General features: G+C 58.7%; 2 protein-coding genes across 2 annotated transcripts; one reads left to right on the plus strand and one right to left on the minus strand.

Annotated features, from left to right (window-relative positions):
• Nucleotides 1-3,092: 3,092 nt before the first annotated feature.
• On the minus strand, nucleotides 3,093-11,936 carry GML (glycosylphosphatidylinositol anchored molecule like). Its single transcript, XM_024572512.4, has 4 exons — nucleotides 11,330-11,936; nucleotides 10,125-10,245; nucleotides 9,481-9,588; nucleotides 3,093-3,539 (listed from the first exon to the last, which is right to left on the minus strand). The coding sequence occupies exons 2-4, from the start codon at nucleotides 10,222-10,224 to the stop codon at nucleotides 3,181-3,183; spliced, it is 567 nt and encodes a 188-aa protein (XP_024428280.2). The 5' UTR covers nucleotides 10,225-10,245; nucleotides 11,330-11,936; the 3' UTR covers nucleotides 3,093-3,180.
• On the plus strand, nucleotides 10,667-14,585 carry LY6K (lymphocyte antigen 6 family member K). The gene is made up of 4 exons (XM_045181755.3): nucleotides 10,667-10,896; nucleotides 12,591-12,687; nucleotides 13,085-13,186; nucleotides 14,230-14,585. Exons 2-4 carry the CDS (start codon nucleotides 12,609-12,611, stop codon nucleotides 14,502-14,504), a joined length of 456 nt encoding a protein of 151 aa, XP_045037690.1. The 5' UTR covers nucleotides 10,667-10,896; nucleotides 12,591-12,608; the 3' UTR covers nucleotides 14,505-14,585.
• Nucleotides 14,586-16,093: the final 1,508 nt, after the last annotated feature.

Below are 16,093 nucleotides of genomic sequence, written 5' to 3' on the forward strand. Positions count from 1 at the left end.
CAGTAAACACTCGGGAGACGCGGGTCACTCCTCAGACCAAAAGATGAGAGACGCAGCCGGCCTGTGCCCAGTGCCCTCACCCCACTTGCCGGTCCTGCAGAGGGTTCTTGGGATGCGGACTCAGAGCCTGGGCATGGGGGCAGGAGGGAGTCTGGCTGTGGTCGCAGGCTCCCCACTCTCCTAGGACTACCCCCAGCGGGCACAGGTAGAGCCGATCCTGGGGGTGTGGACCAGGTCGGGCGTCCGGTGTCCTGGCAGTGCTCCCATGAGGTGGCCCTCACTGCCCTCCTTCCCATTTTCAGACAAGGAGACTGAGGCCCAGGGGTTCTGTGACCTCCCAAGGTTGCCGGGCACATGGCAGGGCCCCAGAGCTGTGCCTGCAAGCCCTGACCCTGCTTTGGGGATGGGGCGCTGGGGGACCTCGGTTCAGGGTCTGGGGGCAGGGAAGGCTGCCATCTGAGGGTAGTTCCTCATTTTACTTTACTCCATTCCCTGCCCTCAAGCCTTCCTTGGGGACTGCTCAGTGGGGGCTGATGAGTCAGACCCCAGCAAGGCCACTTCAGACAGTTGAGATGGACGATGTGCCTCAGCCTCTGTGGCGTCACAGCTGTCCTTGGGCAGGGACACAGGCCCGGATCGTTACCTGACCTTGCATGCAGGTGCCCCGACCCAGGCCTCACCAGACGCCTCTCCTGCTGCCTGCCCTGCCTGTGCACCCTCCACCTAACCCCTTCCTGGCCTCTGGGTCTGTTCTTGGGACCTCTGGGAGATGTAGACGTGTGCCAGCTTTCAGTGTCCCCGAACAGCGAGCCCGGAGGAAGCTGGGCCAGAAGCCGTTCTCTCCTGCCCAGAGGAGCCGCGACACGGAGGTGCCAGCCCTGAAGCCCAGAGCCCAGCTTTGAAAGCAAGGGCCGGGTCCCAGGAACGCCTCCCCGCCATGCTGCCTCACTGGCAAACACAGATGGGGCTCGGCACTCCTGCCCTTGGTCATCGCTGTGCTGCCCACCTGCCTGACCTGCGGGGCCTGCTGGGCAGGAAACCCCGAGTCAAGTGCAGCTGGGATGTCTTCCAACACGGAGCTGCGAGCCAGGGCCCAGCCCGTCCTCCGAGCTCCGAGTGCGCAGAGCGGGGCCGAGAGGGAGCCCCCAGCCCGGGGAGGGCGGGCTACTTTGCTGTGGGCCGCACAGGTCGGGGGTGGAGCCGGTGTTTACTGGCTGCTGCACAACTAGCTGCGGTGCCCTGATGAAGGCATGTGCCGCGTGAGTTCGCTGGGCCTTGCCCGGCACTTGGGAGTCACCCAGCTGTGCTGCGGCCACCCCACCCCGAGCGCACCCGACCTCACCCGATCTGGGAAGCGGGGCCAGGCCTGATCGGGACAGACTCACCCAGCCGCACTGTAGTTACCCGGCACCACAAACACTTTGACTTGAGTGGCCTGGATTAAGAGAAACAAAACCCGCACAGAGCTCCCACCTCCCTCGCCAGGGACGCACTGATGAGGCAGGCAGATCTGCACGCAGGCTCTGCAAAGTCCCTTTTGTCCCACAGTCCCCATTAGCTCACGCTTTGGTTGGCTCTATTTTGATAAGATTTGGTATGTAACACATTTGGGTGTATGTTGTTCTTTCTTATTCTTTGTTAAATAGTAAAAATGACATTTATCCAAATGTCTCTGGACCGCTTTAAATACTTCCCCAGTGGTTTCAATACTCCGGAGTTCAATGACCTTTGAGGTCCTTGCAGCTCTGCGAGTCCTTGAGAGCGATTGATTTTTTGATGAGGGCTGGTAAGTTTGGGGACCGAGTTGATTAAACCGTAGAAGTCCTGAAAGTGGTGTCCACAGTGATGGGACAACTGCGTGACACTCTGTGGCCGTTTTTATTTAGTGAGTGCGTGTGAGAGAGAGACCGGCAGACGGACAGAGGAACGTCTGTGTGAGAGAAACGTCAGTTGCCTCCTGTACGCAACCTGACCAGGGACTGAACCGGCCACCTTCGGGTGTGCGGGACGATGTTCCAACTAACTGAGCCCGCCAGCCAGGGCTCTTGATTTATAATTTTTAAGAATGTTAAGTCATTGCCCTGGCTGGTGTGGTGCAGTGGATTGAGCACCGGCCTGTGAACCAAAGGTGGTGGGTTCTATTCCCAGTCAGGGCACGTGCCTGGGTTGCAGGCTGGGTCCCCAGTAGGGGGCGTGTGAGAGGCAACCACACATTGATGTTTCTCTTCCTCTCTTTCTCTCTCCCTTCCCCTCTCTAAAAATAAATGAAATCTTTAAAAAAATCATTAACTGGTTAGATTTTAATTTATATGCATATTTTTTGGTGAAAATTTTAGGCTTTGCCATATAGAAATTAAGTTATGTATATTCCTAGGAAAATACAATAATTGCAGATACGTAGTTATAGAAAGCATTCTGCCACTGTATTTTATTTTTTAAAAGATTTTCTTGATTTATGTCCGACAAGTGTGGGGGCTGTTTGGGGTGCACTGTGCAGGGAATGCGGCAAAGTCAATCATACCCTGTTAAGTGGTAAACTTTAGGTATGCAAACTTTACCTCGGTAATTGAAAATCAGGGACTGATATAAAGACAATGCAGGGGAAGACAGCAGAAAAGGGTCCCGAGTCTCCGCCCCTCCGTGCCTTCTTTCCACACCCCCACCCACGGGCCGTAAGTGGCGGCAGCAGCAGCCGGAACTCTCCCTGCCGGGTCCAGGCCGCCCCGGCTGGCTTGGGGCCCCTCCCCCCTCTCGGATGTCAGTTCTGGGGACTCACCCCGTCACTGTGAGAAGCAACCCAGTTCCTGCAGAGAGCCTGTCCAATCCACGCGGGGACACGGGACAGTCACCAAGTGCAGGCTCTTTTTCTGGCACCCCAGCTCAGAGCTGCTCGCAGTCCCTGGCGGCTCAGGGCACGGTGCGCACGCAGCTGGGACGCCTCTTCCAACTGACGTGGGCCTGTCCCCTGTGGCTGATGTGCTTCTGACCGAGACACTCCACGCCTGACGCTGAACTGTCAGGGGGTTGGGGCCCACGTGTGAGCCGATGTCCAAGAGGAATAAACACCGCAAATACCAGCAACGGAAAGAATGTCCGAGCACACAGCACCCAGAATAAAAGGGTCTTTATTTCTCTCTTGAAATAAGCCACCAACGGGACCTGCGCGTCCGTGTCTCTGGTTCATGAGACGTCAAAGGGGAGCGAGCTGCTCTGGAGAGGAGGGGAGCACGACGGGAGCCCCACCACCCACGTCAGGGCCCCGCTGAGCAGGATGGAGGCCAGGCCCAGGAGGAGCTCCGAGCCCCGGAGGCACACTGCCCCTTCTATCACCTCCTCGATGGGCTCCTCGGGCAGGATGTCCCGCTCCACGTTGGCCGGCCCTCCGTCGTTGCAGGTCATGACGCTGCAGCAGAGAACCCAGTAGAAGCTGTTTGCCCTCGACCTGGTCTTCGGCGCTGGCGGCGGCTGGTGGGCCTCGTACACGAACGTGCAGTTGTCGGTGCAGTTCTTGTACACGAGGAGCTCCCGCGGGTTCACACCTGGAATGGGGGTGGGGACATGGAAGTCACTGCTCTCTCGCTGCCTGCCTGCAGACGTCAGAGCACGCTCACGTCCACCACGCTTGCGTCCAGCAGCGCGGCCACCTCTGCACGCCCACGCCTGCCAGCCCCCAGTGTCCCTATGCTGCTGGACTCCTCCCAAGACAGGGGTTTGGGCGGCCACCTCTGCTCTGGCCGGCCCCAAGAGCGTTTCGGGCCTTGTAACGGCATGGGGAAGCCGTGGCAATTCCAGCATGGAGTCCCTGAGGTAGTGGCTGTGGTGTGTGAGTGTGTGCACATGTGTGAATGATCTTTTCACTTAAAAAGTTTCAGGCTTTGAGAAAAGTTGCAAAGGCAGCGTGAGGAGTTCCTGCTCACCTCATAGCCCACCCCTTATTTGTTCATTTTCCTCTCACGTTCTTCCCCTATTCCAGGACGGATCCAGGACCCTGCACTGCACAGGACGGGGGACAGCTTGGACACACTCGGGTTTTATTGGTTAAGGTGTGGTCAGCGCTCGTGCATGTCTAGTCATGGGAAAGGGCCACCCGCGGTGCCTATTCTCCCCGTGTCTTTGCTGGGTTTCTGTCGGGGCTGAGCTGCCACTGTGAGCGCACCGTGGAGCGACCCCCCCCCCCCCCCCGCCCACTATCCGGAAGAGGCTGTGTAACATCGGGGTGACTTCTCTCATAAGACTAGTGAAGAGTTTGCTAGGGAAGCCGTCCCTGGTTGTGGGTTTTTAGGAAGAACTCGGGACACTTCAGCTTTCCAACCTGGCTGTGGGCCAGGCGTGGTCAGGCCGTGTGTTCCCAAGTTATTCTTTACCAGTGACCTCACTGTCCTGTCGGGAAGGCTACTCAGAATGGCCTCTTATTTCCTTGATAAGGTCTCACTAATGCCTCCTTTTTCATTTCTGATACTGGAAATTTGAATTTTAGATTTGTCTTTAATTTCTTGCTCTGTTTTACCAATGCCATGAATTCTGCCGAAGAACCAGCTAGTGGCTTTGTGGATCTCATCATTTCCGTTTTCCAGTTCAAGGGTTTCTGCTATCCCTTCTGTACTTGCTTCCTCACGTCTGTGGGTAGCTTTTCTATTCTCTTTCTCTCTCCTTGAATAGAAGCTTTGATCTTTTTCGCCCTTTTCTCTCCTCTAGATGCCCGTGAGGTAACGTATTTTGCTCGGAGCCCTTAGCTGCTTCCCACTCACTTTCACGTGTCAGATCTTCATAATCACTCAGGACGCAGCATTTCCTAATTTCTCCCGTGGCTTCTATTTTGAGTGAGTGGTTACTTAGGAACGCTCTGCACGGTTACGAAGCAGATGGGGAATTTCTAGTTCGCTTTTGAGTGATGATGCCTAGCGTGTGCCCGTGACTGAGAAGGACCTCTGAAGGGGTGCCTGCTGCGTCACGGCATGAGCTCAGTGCTGGAGACGTCACACACAACCTCGTCAGAAACGCGAGTTTGGTCACGGCGGCTCTGCCACCACCCACGGGGATCGCTCCTTGTCCATGCGTGGCGTTGTTCAGACCTACTACGGCAGAGTTTGGCCAGCAAGAGCGCGGGGACAAATGCAGTCCACCAACTGTGTCTGCCGTGAAGCTGTGCTGAGTGCGGGGACGAGCCTGTGTTTACTCACCCTCCGTGGCTGCTTCTGCTCCCACAAAGGCAGCTCTGGTGGTTGCAGAGAGACCAGATGGCCTACAACGCTGACCACCTGCCTCTTCCCAGAAGTCTGTCGACCCCTGACCTGGAGTTGTAGTCAGTCTCATCTGCTTGACCCGTCTTCTGGAAGCTATGGAAAGGGGTGTGTCTGGAACCCCTCCACGACCGTGGATTGCCTGCGGTTCCTAGGTTCCACTGGGTTTTCCCTGTGTGTGTTTCGTCCTGAGTTAGTGGGCGCCTATGGGTTTCGATGGTGGTATCTTCCCGGTGAAGTTCTCCCCTTCTACCTCTACAAGATGTTATTCTTCACACACGCAGTGCTCTGACCTTAATGTTCACACTGCCTCAGTGTGTACATAAGAGCATCTCTTGGGCAGTATTTAAATTGTATACCATTTGCTGTATTTTATTTTCAAGCTTTTTATGTTCTTAGTTTAAAGCAGGGGTCCCCAGACCCCGGGCCACAGCCTGTTAGGAACAGGGCGGCACTACCACCTGAGCTCCGCCTCCTGTCTCCCTCGCCCCTCGCCCCAGGTCTGTGGGAAACTTGTCTTCCACGAGACCAGTCCCTGGTGCCACAAAGGCTGGGGACTGCTGATTTAAAGCATTCCTCTAGGAAATAGAATATATTGTTTTTTCTTTGCTCCAAAAGTGTTTCGTTTCCCACTGTAGGAATTCCGATATCAATGTAACTAACGATGTTAGTTTTAACTTTGCCAGTTAACATTTTACTTGGAGATGGCTGTGCATTCGAACGCCACTGCAGGAAACCCAGGAGGACCCTGTGTAGCCCTTTCTCGGTCACTTCCAATGGTGATGTGTAACACCTTAGCAAAGTACCATGACTGACGGGGGTCTCACCAGGCAGAACATGAGAACAAAGAACAGTCTCACCACCAGAACCATCCCGCCTACAGCTGCACTCGCCTCTTTTACACCTAAATCCCCTGACCTTGACCTCACAAAAATAAGTTGGTTTCCATTTCTATGAGTTTCTCATTTCTAGAACATAACATAAAAGGAGCTCCCAGCATGCCCCCTTTGGAGGTTTGCCCACTAAGCCAAATCCCTGGACATGCGCTCGAGGGAGGCGTGTACAAACCCTCTGCTCCCTGGTGCTGATGAGTGACACCCACGGTGCAGATGCATCCTGGCTTGTTCTCCCTTTACCCACTGAAGGGCATCTGGGATGCTCCAGGTTTGCAGTATTACCAAACAGTCTGTACATACATGTCCATGTTGTTGTGTGAGCTTAAGTTTTTCTTTTTTTTAAATGATTTTATTTATTCATTTTTAGAGAGGGGAAGGGAAGAAGAAAGAGAGGGAGAGAAACATCAGTGTGTGGTTGTCTCTCGAGCACCCCCTACTGGGGACCTGGCCCGCAACCCAGGCATGTGCCCTGGCTGGGAATCGAACTGGCGACCCTTTGGTTTGTAGGATGGCACTCGATCCACTGAGCCGCCCCGGCCAGGGCAGGGCTTAAGTTTTAATTGCTCGGGGCAAACACCCAGAGGTGCAGTTTTGGGGAATATGGTAGTTGCATGTTTAGTTTCTAAAGAAACAGTCACTGTGTTCTCCACAAGGTTGCACCATTGTCCCTTGTCATGACGATGACGAGCAATCTGGTGTCTCTGCATCCTGGCCAGCATTAGGTGTGGCCGTTCTGTTTCACATGGCCACTCTCACCAGGGATAACAAACTGTGGTTTTACCTGGATTGCCCTGGTGGCTGCAGAGCCCACTTCGGCTCACCAGCCGATCACGTCCATGCCCATCTGCTAAGACTGGCTGCGTCGCTGCTGCTGTCTGCTGAGCGCTCCATCTGCGCTCAGCCTCCGCCCGCCGGTGGGTGTGCAGTTTGCACGGACTTCCTCTCAGTGTGGGGTCCTCGGAACAGGGTCTTTCAGATGGAAGAGCCTCTGGGACGGGTGGAGCTCTAAAGGCACCACCCTTCTTTCCACTGGCCGTGCTGAGACACTAAGTCAAAGAGTTCTGCCTCGCCTCAGATGGCGACCACTTCCTCCTCGGTGTTTCCTTTTTCTGTCAGCTTCAGACTCTGACCTTGCACGCCGCGGTCCGTGGCCTGTGTGATTGGATCCTGTGTGAGGCCAGAGGTGTGGGTCAAGGCCCACTTTGCCTGGGGGGGTGAGGAAGCTGTTCCTGGTCCCCTGGTTTCGCACCTTTGTTAAAAGTCACGTGGGCATGTCTGTGTGGGGCTGTTTCTGGGCCCCTGTTCCGCCCCACAGACGGCATGTCTGTCCACCTGCTGAGGCCCCACAGATTCCACATGCAGTGGATGCTTAGTCTCGACATTCAAAATTTTTCCATAGAGGTTTTTTGCTTGCTACCCTTAACAGCCACGGGAATTTGCTAAGACCCTGAAGGGGGAGAGCCGAGCGCTCCAGCACTCTCGGGTCTCTCAGAGCTCCCGAAAACTCTTCGTCCCGGTGTCCATCGGGGCCACTCTGGAAGATGGCGCTTCGAAGGCTCTGTGGTGCGTGGTATTGAACCCAGGTGGTCTGGCTTCCACCACAGTGGGAGGAGCTGAGAAAGAGGTTTCAGGGAGGTGGGGGATCACAGGGCCAGCCCAGCGCCAGGCCCACTTGGAGCGGGGGCAGGGTGGAAGAGCCACACTTTGCAGGAAAACATCAAAGCCACACACCTCCGTCCTTCGGTGCTGGCCAGCGCAGAGCACACCCTTGCAGCTCTCGCTCGCGTGTACCCTCAGAGCACCTGCGGCCTGCGTACCTGCTGGGGTCTGGCCTGCTCTCAGGGGAACAGCCCTGCCATGGAGGTGGTGGGACGGACTGAGCAGGGTAAGGTGAGGACAGCCTGGGGCCTCCTGGTGTCCGCAGTTGCCGAAGACACGACTGTGTCATGCCACCAGAACCTTCGCAAGACACGGTTTCTGCTTCACCTGTGCTGGCCATGCTCACACAAGCTGTCCCTGGGCCACTCGAATCCAGAGCCCTGTGGGGCTGAGCCGCTGAGGACGTCACTCCCAGCCTTCCTCAGGTGCGGCAGTCCCAGCATGGTGACACATGGCACGGTGTGGCCGGCTGGCCTTCCGTGAGCTTTGATGGCCAAGGGCCACTTCAGAGAGGCTGCCACTTCTAAGGGGCCACCACCAGAAGACACAGTGCTAGCCACCAGAGGAGAGAAAGAGGCCCCTGCTGGGCTCCTTTGTTTTGGAGATGATGGTTTCCAAGACTGACCGGTAGGGTCCCTTGTTTTTTCTCTTCCTTCCCTTTAAATTCCAGTGTTGTAGTTAAAATTCACCCGTAAAGAATGGGCCCTGGAAACCTCAGGCCCCATGCTCAACCTTGAAAAAGGCAGAACCTTAGGCCCTTGCCTGTGAGCCCCCTCTCGAGCTGTGGCCTCGACCTCCCAGGGTACCCCCAGACCTGCCCTGCAAGTCCCAGGACTGGTCTGGCCACACACTGGACGCTGTCAAGGCCAAGACCTGCACAGAAACAGGTACCCCTGTGGGGGCACGGCAGACGCCCTCAGAGCCTGTCTGTCCCAAGTCGGCAGACGCCCCCAGGAGGACGATTACTACAGAGAGAGGAGGCATGGAAGGGCTGTTCTGCAGGGGCTGTGACACAGACTGGCACGTGGAGGGACAAAGAACTCACACACACTGGGGACAAAGGGCTGTAAGACGGCCTGAGCCAGCCCAGACCAGGCCCCCTGCCGGGTTAACAAAACACTGGCCTCTGGCTGTGCAGTTCCCCAGGCTGGGGCCCTGGGGGAGGGACTCCTTCCTCAGAGTACAGGTGTCACCAAATAAGAGCCAAAAGCATCTTGGAAGGTGGGGCTGGGCGCTGAAGCCACAAATGGCCTACCAGTGTGGGGGGCACTGTGCCAAGGAGTCCTGCTGTGTCCAATTCTTGGCCCTCTTTAGCTAGAAGCCCCTCCAGAGGCCACACTCAAGGGGCCATGAGGAACCGCCCAGCCGCACTGGAGCGTCTTCACACAGGCCCGGGGACTACCCGGGAGGAAGGCCTTGAGGTTCGGCCTGGCTTCCAGCCCCGGGACACTGCGGAGCTGTGTCCGCCGCCAGCACGCTTCACAGAGCGCGAGGCTCCGCAGCGTGGCTCACAGTGCTCTTTCCTGGGTGGAGCCTGGAGCCTGGTAACATGCTCTCCGTGTGGGGACAGAGCAGGCCAGGGCCACGGGCCACATGCAGAGAGAAGACAGGCTGTCTCTGTCCCCTGCGAGTGCTCGGGGAGGCGGCTGACGCGCACACAGAAACAAAGACAAGCAGGCACTTACGGATGGACAGCGTCAGGCAGCGCCTGGTTTCGTAGGGGCACGTCCTGATTTGCGAGCACTCAAAGGTGTTTGTGACCACGCAGTCGTAGCACTTCAAACTATAGGTCCCTGAGAGGAAGGAGAGCGCAGCTGAGCTCCGTGCTCAGGCACTGCCCGCCCTGACACAAGCCCTCCCCTGTCCCCTGCCTTCCCTGGCCTCTGAGGACAGCCCTCGGTGGTCTCCAAGTCTGGGCAGGACTAGCCCGTGCCGAGGCCAAGCACACCAGGAGCTGTGCCTGTTCCCAGAGGCAGGCTCTAAGGCACACCTACGGTGGCCGGGGTGGGTGCCCTGGGCTCTGCGGCTTCAGAGGGCCTGTCCAGGGCGCCCTCCGGGACCTGCCTGGACTCAGCCACTCCCGCCTGCATGCAGCTAGAGACACCTGGCAGGCCTCCTGGTCAGCTGCTTTGGGGAGAGGGGGACACCTCCCCAACGCTCCCCTAGCTAAGGACACTCTGTACACCCCCATGTGCCCACCGGCTGCTCCGGCCAGGGGGCGCTCAGCTGCCAGGATGATGGAAATTCCACCCCAGCCCTTCTCACGACAGGAACTAGGTAACTCGGGGGTGCTCTCGCCCCTCCAGACAGGGACAGGGACAATACTTACACGCCCGCACAGACAGCCCCGTGTCCCCAGCTCCGGCAGCTGTGTCAGTGTCCACCAGCGTCAGCACCGTGGCTAGCAGCACGGCCCCGAGGAGCATCATCTTGTGCGGGAGCCTGAGCCTCTACCGAGGAGACCCGGGAGCGCATCAGCAGGAGCAGGGCTCCCGGGGCAGCGCCCCGCAGCGCTGAGGCCGCGCGGTGCATCCCGGGCCGGGCCGGGGAGGGGCGGGGGCGGGGCTAGGCCTGCTAGGCCGCGGTGCCCTCGGGGCCTGGGCCCCTCCAAGGGCGCTGGACCGGCCCCGCCCCGCCCCGCCCCGCCCCGCCCCGCCCCGCCCCGCCCCGCCCCGCCCCGCCCGGCCCTGCCCTGGTCGGAGGGCCGCCGCTGCCCAGGTCCCGCACAACTGACCCGAGGCTGCGGTCCAAGCCCGCGGGCCGCGTGCCCCACAATGCACCCACACCTTCTGGAATCTTCCACCTCCCCCTCGAGCTCCACGACCACCTGGAAGTTTCCCTCCACCCAGCCCCCGCCCCCCTTCTGAGGCTCCCAGACCTCTGGAACGTTCCGTGCCAGCCGAGCGCTCGGAGAGAAGCCCCCAGAAGCTTCCAACGAACGTTCGCAAGCCTGCGCGAAGCACGACGGGAGCAGCTGGGCCCGGGCCCTCGGATCCCACAAGTCCCCGCGCTCTTCGGCCGAACCGCCGGCTGCGAAGGTTCCAGAAGGTGTGCGCGCATCGCAGGGTGGACAGCCCCGCGGGCTTGGACTGCAGCCTCGGGTCAGTTGTGCGGGACCTGGGCCGTGGCCCTCCACGCCCCCCCCGCCCCCCAGGGCCTCTCCGCCCTCGCGCCCCCTCCACTCCCGTGGGTTCAGGGCTCCCAGACTTATCCCCGTGCCTCGTGGATCCCCGGCGCCTGTACAATAAACCACCTGAGCAGAGCGTCCTCGGAGTGCGGTGGGGCCGGGCTAGAATCCACGGAGCACGTTTGTAATCTCTGGGGTTTTATTTGAATTTTTTTCTAACAGTTAAGTTGGAAGGTCACCCACCACCTACAGGCCACTATTAGCAAAGTATTTCCTGCCTACTCACCCATCTGTTCCTCCCTTTGCCTCATTGTTTGATTCCTCTCAAAAACCACTACACTTCCTCCCGCAGACACTGCCTGGTGTGCGTCGCGCTTCACTACTCCTGTGAAGATCCCTTTACTTACCCAAGCTCACCAAAGTCTTGTTTCCTGCAGGAAGTTTTATGGCTTTGTAATTAAGCCCTATAGCTTAGATTAGATCTGTGATCCATTTCACACTGATATTTACATACGATAGGAGGTAAGTGGAAAGTCAAGTGTTTGTTTTTGCCTTTTAAAACTTTTTTTTGCATATTTTGCATAGTTTGCATGTGGTTGCTCATTGTCATAGCTGCCCAGTGACCACCGTGGGGATGGGCAAGACTTCAGTTGCAAATACACAGGCCCTTTGACTACCGCGTCGTTCACTGTCGGGAAACTGCCCCGCAGTGCCCTGCACGTGTGAGAGCGTTAGGGGCCATTTCAGCTTTACTCACGAAATGAAAACAATGTAAACTACTCAACTGTTCTCTAAAGGAGGCTCTGTGTGTGCACTGAGTTGCACCCCGGTCACGGATGCTACCCAGCTGAAAAGCAGCAGCAGCCACAGCAGGGCCGCCTGCAGGGGACCGCAGAGCAGAGAAAGCCGCTGGAGAGCTGGCCTGGGCCTGCCCCTTTTGGGCCCTGGCTGGAGAACCAGTGCACTTGCAGACAGGCTCCTGAGAGGAGGACCAGGAGGAAAGAAGGGTTGGGGGGGGGATCAGGGGATGGGGGACTTGTTGTCCTGCACCAGGGACCTAGACTCAGTGCTGGGACCTCACAACATATGTGTGGGGGTGGGGGGCAGCATCTGCCTGGTGGGTGGAATGTCAGAGTGAGGAGCATTCCAGAGGGAGCCTAGGGACCGACCACCCCAGGAAGGGGGCAATGTCGGGGAGCCCATGGGCCGTGGGGCCGGCGGGCCACCTGGGCAGAGAGCTGGGTGCAGGGACCCTGGGCCATCCTGTGCACTCAGGCAGGGTGCCCTGGGCGATGGGTGCAGAGGGAGCGAAGGTGGAGGGGGAAGGTATAGGCTGTGTGGTAAAAGGGGCCCGTGGGGATTCTGAGAGAGCAGGACCTCAGGGCAGGGGTGGGGAGCCTGGTGCAGCCTTCAGGGAGGGGTGGCAGGGACATCTGCCAAGAAGGTGTGCTTGGGAAGGTGTGGGTGAGTGAATGCACAGAGTGGGGGGGGTCCTTGGGGATGGAGGGACCTTGGTAGTGGTGACAAGCCACTCACCACCAACAGGGCACACCTGGCTTGGGCCCAAGAGGGAGGAGCAGGCAGGGGTCCCAGCACTAGTGGTAGCAGGCTCTGCCTGTGATGGACAGGTACCTGAGCTGACCAAGTGGCCCTGCCCCTCACCTCCAGGGCCGGGAACTGGTGGAAATGTTGGTCTTCCTTGCTCTTCTCCTGGTCATGGGCCTGCTGCGGGTGGAGACGAACCTCACAGTGACTGGGAGACAGCGTGAGTCCTGCCCTAACACAGTGCCAGCAAGAGTCAGGATGCAGGGCCTGGGGGACTGGAATGGGAGAAGGTCCTGTGGGCCAGGACGGTGGGCAGGACGGGCACATGGGAGCAGACGCCAACGCCTTGGGTTCTCTGTTCCCAGAGCCACAGAATGCGAGGCACCAGGGTGCGCCTGCGCTCGCCTGAGAACGGTGGTGGTGTGTGGTGTCCCTGGGGCATATCTGGGTGCGGGGGTGTGAGGGGAGCACGGGACAGAAGACCAAGAACTCGGGTGGGTGGGCTGTGGGCTGTGGAAAGACGGGACCCACTGGAGGAGGGAGGGCGCGTGGCGGGCATCCCTGTGACAGTCTGGACCACGGTCTCATTCCACTTTCCTGTGTATTCCTCCTTTCAGGGGAGATGAACTGTCACGTTTGTGAGAAAGAGAATGACTTCGGGTGTTTAAATCCAAGAAACTGTCCTGCAAATACTGAATTTTGTTCCACTGCAGCCGTGAGTAAGTGTCTCAGGCACCCTGGGTTGCAGAGGCGGGTCCATGGAACACCCTCGGGAGGGAAGGGCTGCCTCACGTTCCTCAGTGGAGAGTAAGTGACATGAAAGGGACCTTTCGTTTGAATTTGAAGAAGCAATTCCTGAGAAGCCAGGAGAGGGGAGCCAGCTTGTGCAGGACAGGGAAGCCTTAGGGGCACATATCACCGGTCGGTCGGGATGGCATATGAGAAGGAGCGGAGAGGTTCTGTTCATTCCTCATTAAATGACAAGTCTCAGTGACGTCACCGTCCCACTGAGAACAGCTTTTACGGGAGACGGACACAATTAGGGGCCTGGGTGTACGATGTGTTCTGAGAGGCCCAGCATTGCCCCTCCAGCCCCTCACCGTGGTCTTGCCTGGGTTGGAGAATTCGGGTGCAGTTTTTGAGCTGCTTGGGGCAGGACAGGGGAGTTTTCATGTCCCTGGAAACGTTGGGGGTAAGCACCACGGGAGCCTCACGTGGAATTTATAACTTAACGTGCAGAGATGATTTGCACAGTGAAACAGATGAGCTGACACTACAGACGGACCAGCAGGCCAGCGCTGAGCAGTGCCCACGGCAGGCGCTTTGTCCCAGCACTCACAGGCAGGCCCTGTGCGCAGCAGGTTGGCCAGGAGTCCCTGGCTCCCATGTGTCTGCCCGTGGTCACAGAGGCCTGAGTGACCCTGCCCTGTGTTTGAGAAGCTGAGGTCCAAGCTGCCTGTCCTTTCCCAAATGGAGCCCCCAGACCAGGTTCCCCATGCACACGGACAGGCCAGGCCTGGGGTGTCTGGTGCCACACTGTACATGCCCCAGAGCCCCCAGAAGCAGCTGAGAACAAAATGTCTGTGTCTTTTCCTGCCTGGTGATGGCTCCAGCCTGTCCTGGGGTGCCCTGTATCGCTGGCTTCTGGGCAGGGGAGGAGGGCACCAGAAGGGCCAGGGCTGAGCAGGTACAGGCAGAAACGGCGCCGGTGTCACTGCTCTCACTTTACATGGTTCCTTTCTCTGTGCTTATTTCCCGTCAGGGTTGTTTCCACGTTTCTTCTTTGTTTCAAAGCAGTGTGCAAAGTACTGCCCCGTTTTTGCATCATCAGCAGCCGCAGCCGAGTCCTTCGTCCTAGAAAAGCCTACGCCCTTCATCTACGTGCGCTGCTGTAGGGGGCCTTTGTGCAACACCGAATCTCCAAATGTCACGGAGTATAGAGAGGCTGGACGAGCCCACGAGGTGCAGAGCGGCAGTGCTGGGCTGGCACTGTTCCTGGCGCTCAGCTCTGTGTCCCTGGGCCTCAGGCTGTCCTGAGCCTCTGGGGCGGGGCCTCTGGCGCTGCACAGATGAAGCAGACTGCCACAGGCCAGGGGGAGGCTGTCCCATTAAACGTGTTTTCCCTTGACTGACTTGTGGTCTGACTTCTGAGGGCCCTGGAATTAGAGGCAGGACAGACCTGGGGCTGTGGCGGCAGCTGGCGTCCAGAGCCAGTCCATACCCTCCTGGCGGCGAGGTTGTGTACTGGTGTCTCTCTGAAAGCAGGCCTTGTGACTGCTTATGGCTGTCAGTCAGGCTCTCCTCTTCCCCTTCCAGGGCTACGGTAAAGGGGGGAGGGGCTGAGTACCACTCCTGAAGAGCAGCTTTGTGGGCTCCGGACCTTTGGGGGACACAGGGTCAGTGGAGGAGGCAGCATGACTTTGGTGTGAAGGACTCCTGAGCATGTTCTGAACATTAGCTTGTTCTGATGAGGGAGGCCCTGTGGCTGCTCTTCTCGCACCCTCCCTACCAGATTCCAGGAGATGGAAGAGAAGAGATTCTATGTAATGAACCTGGACTTCGACCACTGATGGCAGTCTGTACAGACTCACAGATGCCCGGTCGGGCCTGTGTCCTACACCCGAACCTCAGCCAGGGCCACAGCGGGGGGTTCGCACTGTGGGGGCCTGGGACACTCCTGGAACTAGGGTGTGGGTGGCCCCTCTCCTCTCTAACACCCTCTCGGCCCCGGTCGTGCACGGAGGAGGGTCCGGGGCAGAGCTTTGCCGACCTGCGTCCAGCAGGCAACACCTGGCCGAGGGGCTGCCACCCTCCTGCTGGAGCCAGCAGCGGCAGCTCGGCCTTTCCACCCTTGCGAAGCTGCGAGGCCCGGTGTCCCCTGGGGCCAAGCGGGCCCCGCGGAAGGGTGTCTCGGGCCAGGGTCTCCGAGGGAGACGATGGACGTGGTCGCGACGCTGAAAACCGAAGCCAACAGGCACCGGGTGAAGAAGCAGCTCTAGCTCGAGCGGAGAACTCCCCGCGGGCCGGAAGCCGAGCCTAGTAAACAGCGAGCGCACCGGAAACAGCCCACGGCCGCGCCCGCGCCCTCTGGCGCCCCTAGCGGCGGCCCCGGTTGGGCCGCTCTGGGGCGCGGAGCCCGGCAGGGGCCCGAGGCCGGTGGCGGGGCGGCGAGGCCGGCCGCAGTAGACACAGAGGGTCTGGAGCAGCTTCCAAAACAGGCGTGGAAATGACAGTGGCTCCAGAGCGCGAATGGGGAGCCCGCTCACGGGAACGCCCTTCTCAGACCCCGACAGGCAGGGCGGCGCCGGGCAAGTGCGAAACCGCCCTCCCGGGACCGTTGCTCAGAGCCGCCCCGGGGTGCCCCGTCGTCCCTGTGAAGTTCCCCCGGTTTGTCGCATGCTTGTCCCGGCTTACGATTCTCAGCTATTCCCAAAGAAGCCCATTGTGCTGGTGAAATCGCTGTTTGCTTTGTTTTCGTTGTTAGGAGAACACAAAGATGATGCCGGCACACGTGACCGAGACCTTTTCAAAGAGCAAAGGGAACCCCACGGGCTAGCTACTTCCAGACGCGCCTGCACCTGGGAACCTAGCCTCGTGGTGGGACAGTTTGTGTGACGTTCCCGAAG

Source organism: Desmodus rotundus, chromosome 8, assembly GCF_022682495.2.
Source record: "Desmodus rotundus isolate HL8 chromosome 8, HLdesRot8A.1, whole genome shotgun sequence".
Taxonomy (NCBI): Eukaryota; Metazoa; Chordata; class Mammalia; order Chiroptera; family Phyllostomidae; genus Desmodus; species Desmodus rotundus.

Coding starts and splice junctions, on each gene's coding strand:
- GML (XM_024572512.4), bottom strand. CDS start 10,224: ATGATGCTCCTCGGGGCCGTGCTGCTAGCCACGGTGCTGACGCTGGTG. Junction 9,589..10,124: donor GGGGCTGTCTGTGCGGGCGT/GTAAGTATTGTC, acceptor CCTTCCTCTCAG/GGACCTATAGTTTGAAGTGC. Junction 3,540..9,480: donor CTGCCTGACGCTGTCCATCC/GTAAGTGCCTGC, acceptor CCCCCATTCCAG/GTGTGAACCCGCGGGAGCTC.
- LY6K (XM_045181755.3), top strand. CDS start 12,609: ATGTTGGTCTTCCTTGCTCTTCTCCTGGTCATGGGCCTGCTGCGGGTG. Junction 12,688..13,084: donor CACAGTGACTGGGAGACAGC/GTGAGTCCTGCC, acceptor TCCTCCTTTCAG/GGGAGATGAACTGTCACGTT. Junction 13,187..14,229: donor TTGTTCCACTGCAGCCGTGA/GTAAGTGTCTCA, acceptor ATTTCCCGTCAG/GGTTGTTTCCACGTTTCTTC.